Source organism: Euprymna scolopes, chromosome 22, assembly GCF_053919585.1.
Source record: "Euprymna scolopes isolate OS-2025 chromosome 22, ASM5391958v1, whole genome shotgun sequence".
NCBI classification, from domain to species: Eukaryota; Metazoa; Mollusca; class Cephalopoda; order Sepiida; family Sepiolidae; genus Euprymna; species Euprymna scolopes.
Window position 1 is genome coordinate 186223 of NC_136503.1, and position 13584 is coordinate 199806.

Here is a 13584-nt window from a genome sequence, read left to right on the forward strand (position 1 = left end):
TTGGAATTAAAGAACTTTCTCATTAAATTGCTGAATCTGTGTATGAAATATATTTTAAATTTTATTTAAATGCTGTTTTTAGCATGCAGATTTGGAAGCAATGTTTCAACTCTCTAGATATTTCAATTTCCCTTCTGACAATACTATACTTATTACACCTTTCACTGAATGTTATTTGTGAATAGGTTATGACTGCTACATGTTTCGACTGTACCATTTTAAATGTCTTTATTGTTTCTTCAAATAATGTTTCATTTTTTTGTGTACGCGATATCATTTTCTAAGAAATAGGCATATTTAGTTTAACTCAATATACTAAAATAATGAAATATTAAGTGTGGAAAAGATAAATTGGTTCATGTTAGTAACGTTTGATAATATATAAATCATTTCTGGGTAAATTTTTTTGATTTAAATATATTCTCCAATTTGTTAGTATCTTCAAATATTTGTATCTTAATTTGTTGAACCAAGAGCAATGTAAATAATTACCATATTTATTATGTGTTGAAAAACAATGATCAGTGTTGTAAATAAAATGGGATTATTATAATTGTTTGTTGAAAATTATCAATAACGTTTTGATGTTTTTCAAATACTATTCAAAGAAATTTCTTTTCTTTTTTTTGTAAACTATAAAACTTGTGCAAACTATAAAAACTAAATTACATTTTGGAAACTATATGGTATTTTCTTTTACTAATATTTTCATGATATATTAGAGAAAACATTTTCTTTCCTAACTCTATATGTTTTTCCTCTTTTTTCAGGTTAAATGAAGTGAACATTGTCTGGAATACTTATTATGTGTACATCATCAATTCACTTATAAATGCATATGACTTATGCATAGCCGGGCCTTTAAATAAATAAAAAAAGATTGCAGGCATACAATATACTAGAAAAGAAACATACTGCTAATGGTTAAAAACTAATATAATAGCTTTATTGTGGATTGTGAAATAGTCAGTTTTTTATAATCGTCCATTAAAATAGACTGAATTCTGAAAATATGTATAGATTACATTATTTACATAAGGTGTAAATATAATCTAAATAGATGTAGAGAGATTCACTGAATATATCATTTATAATCCGTTTTCATTAGCCTGGACTTATTCAATGATATACTAAATTTCATATGCGTAACAAATTGAAAAAATATTTAAATGTTTCTTAGTTTTTTCTGTTTCTTATGCAGAAGCAAAATAAAGTTTATAGAAACAACAATTTTACTATAAAACTACAATATTTTTACTTTAAAGATGAACAATAGACCTGAAGCTAAAGAAAAACCATATTCTTGTGAAGTATGTGGCTCTTCTTTTACAAGGAAACAAACTGTGGTCAAACATATACGAATACATACTGGAGAGAAGCCATATTCTTGTGACGTATGTGGCTGTTCTTTTACACAGAAAGGAAACATGTTGCAACATATACGAACACATACTGGAGAGAAACCATATTCTTGTGAAGTATGTGGCGCTTCTTTTACACAGAAAGGAAACATGTTGCTTCATATGCGAACGCATACTGGAGAGAAACCATATTCTTGTGAAATATGTGGCTCTTCCTTTACAACAAAAGAACATATGATGAAACATATGCGAACACATACTGGAGAGAAACCATATTCTTGTGAAATATGTGGTGGTTCTTTTGCAGAGAAAAAAAATATGTTGCGACACATGAAAACTCATTCTAAAGAGAAACCATATTCTTGTGAACTATGTTCCTCTTCTTTTACTATTAAACAAACTATGCTGCGACACATGCGAACACATACTGGAGAGAAGCCATATTCTTGTGAAATATGTGGCTCTTGTTTTACAACTAAAAATCATATGTTGCTGCATATACGAACACATACTGGTGAAAAACCATATTCTTGTGAAGTTTGTGGCTCTTGTTTTACAACGAAGGAACATATGTCCCGACATATGCGAACACATACTGGTGAAAAACCATATTCTTGTGAAGTATGTGGTTCTTGTTTTCCACAAAAAAGAAATTTATTGCTTCACATACGAACACATACTGGAGAGAAACCATATTCTTGTGAAGTATGTGGTACTTCTTTTACAGTTAAACAAAGCATGTTGCGACATATGCGATCACATACTAGAGAGCAACCATATTCTTGTGAAGTATGTGGCTCTTCTTTCACACGGAAAGAAAATATGTTGCGACATATGCAAATGCATACCCAAATGGTCTCAGCAATAACAAATACAGGTTCTGTCACACTGAAGCAGAAAGTGTGAGCCATCTGGCATCCAGCTGCAAGGTTCTACTAAAGGACGGCTACTATACAATGCAACACAACGAAGTGTGTAAATATCTCCACTGGATGATCTGTAAGAAGTTGAATATTTAATGCAGCAGCAAGTCTTGGGAACATATACCTGAAAGAACAGCCGGAAACAAGTCATATACCATCCACTATGACTATGCAATCCCTACAGCTACATACCAAGAAAACGGAGCTATAAAACCTGACATAGTGATATAAAACAAAAAGGAGAGGGAATAAACCTTAGTAGAAGTTAGTGTCCATACTGATGCTGGGTTTAACAGAGCTGGGAGGGAAAAGAGTATGAAATACCAGGGTCTTATGTATGACAATAAAAGAAACTGGAATCTTATGAAAAGATTCTTAAAAATTACCTGACAAATATACCTGATGAACTAAGTGCAATAGAGATGTAAAAAATTGCACTCAAAGGGACAGTTAGAATCTTAAAATGATTTCTCGGTTAGAATGTATAAAATAGGTGAATGTTTGGGATCTGGTAGGATGCCACATTCCTTACTTGAACAAAATAAGAAAAATAAAAAAATGAGAAAACATATTCTTGTGATATATGTGGCTCTTTACAATCAAATCAAATATGTTGTGACATATGTGAACCCATGAAACTTGATATAAAACGTTCAAATTAAGTATATGTGTCTTGTTTTCCAAAGCAATTCAATGTTATATGCAAATACATATTTCAAAGAAAATTTTTGCTTGTAAAATATATATCTCTTCCCTTTTTAAGCAATAATTTGTTAAAGCACATCCCAAAGCATACTACTTACAAACTATATTCCTGTGAAATATGTTGTTCTTCATTTATAAAATCAAGTATGTTTATCTTTTAGAGAAAGAACATTCATTATTTGTTTATTTACATCGTATAACCATATGTTCCAACACAGACATAATAGAAAATATATTATGTTCCAGTGTGTGATTATCTTAGACATAAGACATGTTGTTTTGCATATGCTAATATATATTGGATGACCATATAAAAATGAACTGCAAAAACTAACTGACAAATATACATAGTGAACCAAATATTACAGAGATTCGAACAATTGTACTTAAACAGAAAGTGCGAATCATTAAATAAATTCTCTGTTGGAATGTCTGAGATAGCAGGTAAATGTCTGATGTTAGGTAGGATGCCTCATCTCAGGAAGAAGAAAAATGAAAAAGAAAAGTAGGAAATAACATTGCTGGGAACTGTTTTTTTCTAAATAAATGTAATCTCATCACATGCAAAAAATGGAAGAAACGATATTTTTGTGAAATATTTCACAAAATATAAAGATTTCAGTAAAATATATTCATGAGTGAAAATAAAAAATAATAAATATTTGTTTGTCACTGTTCTCATATGCAAATTAATGTCATGTGTATATTTATAAGCCTTCTATAGACCAAAGTTTTTCTTTCCTCTTTCCTTCCTTGATTCTGTCACATGAAAGATAGACAGAGGAGCCATAGCTTGTGTATTACTTTTGTCACCCCCCCCCCCTGATGTCATCATTACAAATAATGCAGGCACTCCTGCAGAGTTGGGAAGCAGCAATTTTTTCCATGGGAGAATTATGCTCATGACTGTTTTACAGTGGCCAATCATCATCATCATTGTTATCAGGGGTTTCTGAGCTACTAGTGTTGGAAGCATCGTCTATCAATACCAATCTTTGCTTCCTTCTGACGCGCTACGAGTAGATTTGAATGGTATGTGGGCTCCTAGACAAGGGCGCAAATTCTTGTAATAGGGGATTCTATCAAATATCACTGAGTGTTGGCTGTTGATTACTGTCACCTGGCTTACCCTGGACTTGGACATACACCTGCTGCAAGAGATTATAATTTAAACGGCATCTTCCACGTGGTACTGCTCCCGAGCATCTTAAATGTCAGGGCTATTAATGGAGTCAACAATTTTATGCAGATGTCGTAGGTGTATATGGCATTGGACGGTGCTGTAGATATTAAAAACTATCTTTTTGTGTAATGTTATACCAGTAAACTGCTTCTGATTCTCGTATTCCTTCTTCCGGAGGCTTACAGGCCAAATATTTCTTCAGGAGGTTTTTGGCAAATGATTCTTCACTCAATCTGTAGATATGAAATATAAATTGACAAAATCGTTAATGTATGATGTGGCTCATTGTATTGACATTTCCTGGAAAAGCACTGCATTCATAATTGATCGCATTATTATCAGTGTAGTATTCAGGCCAAATCTAAGTTGTATGAGGCAATACCTTTGTCCTTTCAACATCACCGTCTGAAAGGGCCACAGTGATTTGTATACCTGACGATATCCATTCTTCATGGCCAACATGGCAACATTAGAGCTTCCACGCTGCCAATCCTGCAACTTCTATGCATATACACTTGCATTTGTCATAAATGTGTCAATGAAGTCATTGAGCTTCTTGCAGTCCATCACAGGTTTCATTTTGTTCTAATACATCTAAACTACCACCATTAATGGAATTAAGTCATTAGCTGGACTGCGCTTTTTCTGGATATGTCATCAACTATTCATTTTTCAACCATAAATCTAGTTCTTTTTCATATTCGGCCTGAATATGTTTGGCCACGGCGTACTCTGGTATCCTATCCATTAGTTCCCCTGATGTTTGTGCACCTGCCCAATTCCATGCAACAGTCTATTTTTTCTTCCATTGATCAAATATGTCACTGAAGTCTGACCCATCGATTTTGATTGCAGAACACCTGAATACGTTTTCCATGAGGAAGTGAACCTCACAGCACTTCTCCCAACTTCTTGAAAGCATCAAATCCTAGTAAAAGATTAAAGCTTAACAGTTTTTCTTTCGACTACGTAGACCTTCGGTTGCAAAGGATGCACACTGCCAACTGTAAGCTTAGTTTGACTGGTCCCATAGCATCTCATAACCTTTTCATCTGTGATTATCACCTTAACCATCTGGCATCTTCTTTGACAACATATAGCTTTGTTCATCAGGGTTTTGAAACAGCCAATATTAACTAGGGACGTGCATTGTTGTCAGTCAACTAGTATGTGGATGCATTTCATTTTTCACTTACATCGGGAGTAGACGCACTGACTTTTTTCATCCTGGCATTTTACAGCAAAGTGGCTGATCTTGTTGCATGTATAACATCATAATTTATTTTGTGATTGTCAGACGCTTGTGCCATCGGGCCATCCCATTGTGCAGGCTTTAACTATATGGCCCGAGCCACTGCATTTATAACAGATGATTACTATTCAAGGATTCGTTGTTAATCGAAACTTTGACTTCATCTCGAAGTGGCTACATCACTGCAAATGTTCTCAGCTGTATCTTGTGTATGTGAGTAGCCTAGCTCGTCCTAGTAAATTAGTCATAGTTCAATGTCCTGTGTCAGTTGCAACTCCACTGAGATGTCATTGGAAAACCCATCACAAATGCTAGCTTCATTGCAGTCTTGAGCCCTTCCTCAATTAATCCAGTCATTCCTGTAAGTTGTCGTATTTTCTTCATCATTGTTCATCTGATGACCTTCAGCCATCTCCAGATAGAGTTGGAGTTTATCTCTCTCAAAATATAATGGCAAAAGGCTTGCAACATTGTAGTTTTGGAGTCAAGCCACTGCATCTCCATCGCCTTAAAAGTGTTTTATTATATCACTGATTAGCTTTACTCCTGCCATGTTCAGAAACTCAGAAACAAAGTGAAAAAATAAGTAGCAGGCTGGAATAGCTTAAGTGAAAATAAATTAAAATAATAAAAAATATTTGTTCAAACTCCCTACCAACTCCTGACTGTAACCATCATCCTCTGTATTCTCTCTATCTCTCTCTTAACTGTAAAAAAACTTACCTGTGCTTTCCAATTCATCCTTTTCACAGCCCTCACTGTACTCATATGCAAATTTATGTCATATATATATATATATATTAATAACCGTCTATAGACGAAAGTTTTCCTTTCTCTTTCCTTCCTTGATTCTGTCAACCAATAGAATAGACAGAGGTGCTGTCGCTTGTGTAACTCACGTTTTAGATTACTTTAGTCACAATTTATTCGTACAGAGTTTTGTGAGTTGCATTGTCAGTCAAAAAGATTAGGAATAAACAAAAAGTAAAAAGAGGAAATTATGATACGTGTGGACACTGGCGTAGCTAGGCTAAACATCACCCAGGGCAGTCTGCTTAAATGGTACCTCACTGACCCCCCACTTAACCCTATGCTGAATGGTTAGCTATCTTAAATTATCATACATGCTCTACTTACTTCCTGACCAGTACGTTACTGCTTGCATGTACAATCAAAGACAAAATGAAATAGGAAAAACAATCAGTTCAAATGCAACTGTTCATGATATCACAATAATGATAAACTTGAAAACCAGGTATGAAAACCTTTTTATATAGAACAACATAAGTATATACTATGACGAGTCACTTAATAAATAGATGAAAAAATAAATCAATTGTTGTTATGAAGAAAAAGGAGTATTAGCTCATCATACACAGCCATGAGCTTGGTGACAGACAACTGTATTCCTTCTTCATGGACAAATATTATCTGGCAGAACAGCAGAAAGGCTCCACAAAATGTCATTCACTGCCTGTACTCTGGTATTCAACTCAATATGGAAACAGTCCAGACACTCTAACATTGCTTTTATAGTCTCCTCCCACAATGTCAATTCAACATCTCTTGCCTCCTCTCCCGGCATTCTGCTCTTTCTTCTGATTCTCCTCTCTGTAGAGATATCAAGTTCTTCACATTTTGCAAGTGCTTGCTGGACGGCATTGTCAACAACATTCATACACTGCTCTTCCAAAAACACCCTGAGAGCCGTTAGTTTGGTAGCAACCATGTCCAGGATAATACCTTGTGTTTGTATGTACTGAGCTACGTTTACTTCTTGTAAAACATTACTCCAGAATAACAAGAAATCAACGAAAGAAAAGTCACATATAGCTGGTAACAGATTGTGGACAGTGCCTCTTGTCGCACCAGTTTCTTCGATATCAGAGATTCAATAGCTTTCACAAACTGGATAAACTTCTGTTTCACTGCATCAGCATCTTCACTCCAGCGAGTTGTGGATAATCTCTTCACTGTAAGACCTGTGTACTTTACTAACACATCCCAGCGATTGGTTGACAGAGGGAAAAAAGTGTACAGCCCCTCAGGATTGCCAAAAAAATGTTACACAAGAGATATTGTTAGAAAACGAATGTTTCTCACAAAGGTTCAAAACATGATTAGAACAAGGTACAAAAACGGCCCTTGGATTAATGTCCTTGATCTTTTTTTTACACACCACCATGGATTCTGGCCATGCTTGAAGCATTATCGTACCCTTGACCGCAACAGAACTTAATATCTAGTCCTTCGTTTTCTAATTTCTCGAGGATCTCGTAAGTTAATGCAGTAGCTGTTTTACCTTTCAAATGTAAAAATCGCAGGAATGGCTCACACACTTCAACTGCACCATCGCTGATATGTACATATCTAATTACTGTTGACATTTGATCTGCATGCTAAACGTTTTGTGTGCTATCAAAAAGTATACCAAAGTACTTTGCATTCTTTTCCAATCACATGTTTTGCCAAAAGAGAAATAAACTTTTTCTGTGTTTCAGGCGACTGTCCGCATTTTGCTGGAGGCTAAACAGATGCTCCTTTAACACTACATCATAGTGAGATAACAATTTAACAAGTTCCAAGAAGTCACCTTGATTTAATGAGAACGTATTCTCGTGATGTCCTCTAAATGCCAGGTTCTGTCATGCAAGAAAAAGTATCACATCAAAAACTCTGTGCAGAAAGTCTCTGAACTTCCTTTTCTCATTTTCCATAAAGGAAATGTGCGCTGCATTAGCAGTGTCAGATGTTGCCATCAAAAATGAATGATAAAAATGTGAATTATTAGATTCACTATCTTTCGAAGCTTATAACTACTTGAAAAATGTAATTAAAACCCTAATTTTTTCAATAAAAGGGGCAAAGACCAAATTTTAAAATAAAAGTTTTAATAGCAAAATATGCAATATTTTTTTAAATCGGTTTTCTTTAAAAAAGATTACAAGATATTCAACGAATTTTAACTTACTCTGAATATAATAAATATATATAAATTCCAAAAACTCACTTACCTATAAAAATACTAATCAATGGGTACTTCCATTCTTCATTTATAAGAATTTGTCCATATTTATATTTTATATTCCATGTACTTTTTAGATAAAAGAATTTTATAAGCAAGGATTCAAAAATACCTCGATTTTAAATTCTCATATCATATGGTCACAGGGTGGGTTTGTCTCCCTTTCTTCAAGTTGACAAATACGGTGGCCTAAAACCGCCGTAATTAGTCTCCTTTTTCTATTTCTGACATGTGTTTGCTCTCAACAAAAGTTAGTCAATATGGGTCAGTGTATTTGAAAAATGATCACATTCATCATCTTATAATGCACATTGTATAACCCTTTGAAGATTATGTAAAAACTTGTGTATTTCTTTAAGAGAATAAAAAAAAATCGAAAATTTGCCGAGGGGTTTGCTTTTCATAAGCAAATTTTCGATTTTTTTTATTCTCTTAAAGAAATACACGAGTTTTTGATTTAAAATATTTTATTTCTTTATGGAATGAATTTTATTTTAAATATCTTAAATAAAACAACATTGAATGAAATAGAAAAAATTGTTGTAATTACGGTTTGTCGGGGGGTGTTCACATCGAGGGGGTACAAGAGCTTGTAGTTCCTCGGAGCATTCACCATTAAAGTACTTGTAGAACAGGCAGAGGGATGCAAAAACACCGATATTAGAATCGTAATGACATATATTGCATCATGACGACGTCTGTGACAATTCCTGAGGGGAAGACATATATATGACAGGGGATTGTTTTTCTTAACATATATCGAGGACAGGGTGATATGATGCAAAGTTCTTAACACTTATTAGAGGAGAGGGTGATACATAATCTTCAAAGGGTTACGAAATGTGCATTATAAGATGATAACATGAGGAGTGGCATTAGTTGCCGTACACAGTAGAGATCTGATGGAGTGTAATACTTTGGGAAGAACAGTCTTCCACTGTGACTCTTTGAGGTTACTAGAAGCCAATGAATGCCATGGATATAGTTTTCCATATAACGCCATTGTATCACTCACATTGTCCATTTCCTCGAGGGTTTTAAGGAGTAGTCCGGCTAGTTGCTATGCCTAAACTTGTGAGATACTCCCGTAGGTCTTTGGATACAAATGAAGTTCTTAGATCAGAGTGGATGTATGAGGGTGTCCCAAACATTGTAAAAATTTGGAATAAACATTCGATTACTATATTAGTAGTTATATTTGCACAAGCAAAAGCAAATGGAAAACGTGAGTACTCGTCCACTACTACTGGTAGGTACCGGTTCTTTAATGTAGATGGAAGCAGTCTTTTGAAATCTATGTTGAGTCTTTCCATTGGCTGAGTAGTTTTTATAAGAGGGGTTCAGTTTGGAGAGTGGAACCTTGGTTTCTATTGTGCACACATGAGGCATTTGGCACACACTTTCTTGATTTCTTCTATCAAATAAGGAAGATTTTAAACTTTCACAAAATGTGCCATTCATGTGATTCCCAGGTGGTGGAGAGGCATGTGGATATCTGATAGTTTAGCTTTGTTGTTGATGGCTCCACAATAAACTCGTGAGAGTGCGTCAGCAGAAATGTTATTTCTTCCTAGCCGATACATGATAACATAATCGTAGCATCCCAATTCCATTCTCCACCTTTGAATTTTATTCTTTGTCATTTTTCCTGGTCTTTTTGAATTTAACATATAGTTCACTGTTTCTTAGTTAGTAACTATTATGAAATGCCTGGCAGATAGGTAGTGTGACCACTTTTTAATTGCTTCCACAATAGTATACACTTCTTTTTTTCGATGGAAGCATGTTTGCATTCAACGTGAGTAAGAGACCTCAAGAAAAAGGCAACTGGTCAACCAGCTTGATTGAGATTGACCGCTATAGCGGTATCTGACGCATCAGTTTTATCCATTAGGGGAATATCTTCATTTATTGAATGGAGCAGAGCCTTTCCGATTTCGTCTTTGATGTTATTGAAGGAGGCCTTCTTAGATTTTGTGTTGATGGGAAAAGAGTCATTGTTAACAAGAGGTTTTATTTTCTCAGAAAATTTACATATCCATTATGAAAATAATCCAATGACTCGGCGCATGCTATAGACCTGAGCAACTTTCCGAAATTTTGCAAGATTTTCGTCATGCTCTTTTGGGTATTCCCAACTATAATTATATTGTCAACATATGCATGAACTCCCTGCAACTTATGTTGCTTCATGATGTCCATTGTTCTTTGGAAACAAGCGACACCATTAGTGATACCAAACGGAACTCTACAAAACTGGTATCATTTTCCGTTCGCCTCAAAGGCAGTGTAGATTTTCTCTTCCTCTCAAATGTGTATCTGGTGATATGCACTCTTTAAATCCAAGGAGCTGTAAATTTTATATCTGGAAATTTCAGCAGCAAGATCATCCACCCTTGGTAAAGGGTAAGCCTCTAATGATGTGAGTCTATTCATTGTTCGACTGTAATCAAGAACCAATCTTTTTCTGTGACGCTCAGCAGTAACTATTACAACTTGGGCTCTCCAAGGTGAGGTACTTTCTTCAATTACTCCTTCCCGGAGCATTTTCTCAATTTCTCACTGTATAAATTGTTTATCTTGATTTCCAAATCTCCTAGATTTAGTGGTAATAGGTTTATAGTTTACAGAAAGGTTTGCGAAAAGAGATGTTATTTCTATTAATGCAGGCTGTACACTGCAGGAAACAGGAAACTTCCCTTATGACCACCAAAATTAAAAGAAACACTAGAATACTGCCTCATGAAAATTTTGTGTTAGCATCCTACTCACCTTGTAAATTAATGTTGACAGTACACTGTCCTTTTACTGGAACATTAAGTGACGAGGAGGCCATATGTACCCTTCTAGTAGCTGGTTGCACTTTCAATTTATTTTTCTTAAAGTCTTCCGAGATGAAAGATCCAGAGCTCCCATTGTCTATCATAGCTGTTGTTTCAGTTTTCCCGACTAGAGTGCATACAGAAGTTGGTTCTAAACTGGCCGAAGATGTATTTTCAAAATATTTTTTTTCTTTGTTGGAGGATCAGACAATATAGACACTAGCTTGTGTGATTGTGTAGATGCTGACGTGGTTTGAGATTGAATGGAAGCAGATGTAGATTTCTGAGAATTTTGACGCCCTCGCGAAATTAACTTTAACATGACATTTTTTACAAATGGCGGACCTCGCTGGACAAAATTTCTGATCGTGTCTGGAATACCCGTAAAAATAGCAAGTAGATTTAGTTTTTATGAAAGCAGAAGTATCATTCATCCTCAGATTTATTATGATAATTTTGTTCATCGTTAAAAGTAGCCACCATGTCATAAGAACGAGTGTAAGATTTAGAATGAGCGTAGGATTCAGAATTTTTCTGCACTGAATAAAGAGCACTAGCTTGGTCGATGGCCGTATTTAAATCAAGTGTTCTATTCTCAAGCAATCTCTGCTGGATAGAGTTGGAACGTAAACCAATAATGTAGGCATCTCTTACGCAAGAGTCTTTGTTTTCAATAGTATTAACTGCTTGAAAGTCGCAATCTTTAGTTACAACAATAGCGATTCTACATATTTGTCAATGTTTTCATTGTCTTTTTATCTTCGAGTTGACAACGTATGTCTAGCGAAAATTTCGTTAGTGGGTTTTATATATAAATCACTGAGACGATTCCAAGCAGAGGCATACGTTGTATGTTCTGCGATGTATTCATATACGTTGGGAAAAACATGATTTATCAAAATGTCTAATCTGTCAAGATCGGTTGTGTTCTCAGTAGTTGTTCTTCATATGAAAGACGATATAGTCCGAAACCAATGTTTTGGTTGCACCGGTCGAGCTAGGAGAGATGTCCAGACGATTAGGAGTTTAAAATATGTTCATTTTTTTTTATTATTAGTTCATTAAATTGTTGTAAAGTGATAACAAAAAAAAAACACGTTTACCTAGACTAAAGGCTTTAATGAACTAATAGACAATACTAGAGAGTACACAGCAAGGGGAGATAATTAGATAACACAGTAAACACAAAATACGAGAGTTTTAATATTATGACACCTGTTGTAGTGGAGCAGATTACCCAAACAATCGTTCATTTGATGATACAAGCAGGAAATTTGGCATAAATATTCGCTGGATAGTAGATTTTAAGAAAAAAGTGCTGGCCACCTGAAATTCCAATATGGCGGCCATTTTTCAAGATGGCCGCCATAGGAGTCCAAATTTTGAAAAATTTCAGCATATTGTATAATACAGTGCGTTTATTGAGCTTAAGTTGGTTTTGTTGTCATAATATTACTCACTTTAAGCTCGTTCAGTGTTCTAGTGTTCCTGTAGAAGCTTGACAAGGGCAACTGCAAAGTTTAGTACAATGCAACCCAGTCTTTTTACATTTGCACCTTCCACCACAGTCAGTCTTGCATCCACATTTTGTCAGTTCACTGCAGCATTTTGAAATCGGTTCCAGTGAAGTCCACACAATTTTCCAAGAGTCATCTTCTTTTGACCATCCCCACTTTGAAGGACACTGAAGTTCTGGATCACGTATGACACTTTGTCCCCAAACATGACCTGCTTGATAGGCAGCTCTTTTGGCATGTTCCTTGAGTGCATTTTGAGTTGGTGGGATTAAGTCATATGACCTTTGCTTCCGTGCAAAGAGGTCAAGTCTTGCATCATCTACTGATGAGGTTGCACTGGACCTATCATACATGAGAATTACATATTTCTCCAATACTTGTAGATCAGACTCCTCAATTTCAGATGGGCTGAGACTGAGTTTTGCAAATGTGGCTGAGACTTCATTAAATACATTTCATGTCTGCAAGGCTGTCTTTTTTCCCTTGCCATTGAAAGAAGATACATTACACCCTGTGAAGGCATGGAAGAACAACATTCCCTTGGATTTCTCTGGTCCTAGATTGGACACAAGGTCATGTATAGGAATCCACCTGGTGTGTTCCCCCTTGCCGAATCTCACCCACATTTCCTGAAGACCAATTGCTGTGAGAGAAGGCATCATCGATATGGCAATTACTACAATGTCTGTGTCATTTGCATCAACCAGTACAGACTTGTAGCCCCCCTTAGCTGCATGCCAAGCATGTAAGAATATCCTTGTGTCGGCCTCCTCATGCGTACAGGGTGCCAATTCTT

At 35.4% G+C, this 13584-nt stretch overlaps 1 protein-coding gene across 1 annotated transcript in view; it reads left to right on the plus strand.

Annotated features, from left to right (window-relative positions):
• The window catches only part of LOC145243829 (uncharacterized), a 37993-nt gene extending 30074 nt beyond the window's left edge, over nt 1–7919 (plus strand). The window contains exon 2 of the mRNA XM_080106853.1: nt 771–7919. Within this exon, the coding sequence (XP_079962979.1) occupies nt 1266–2267 (1002 nt within the window). The 5' untranslated portion in view covers nt 771–1265 and the 3' untranslated portion in view covers nt 2268–7919. The remainder of the gene's footprint in view (nt 1–770) is intronic.
• Nucleotides 7920–13584: the final 5665 nt, after the last annotated feature.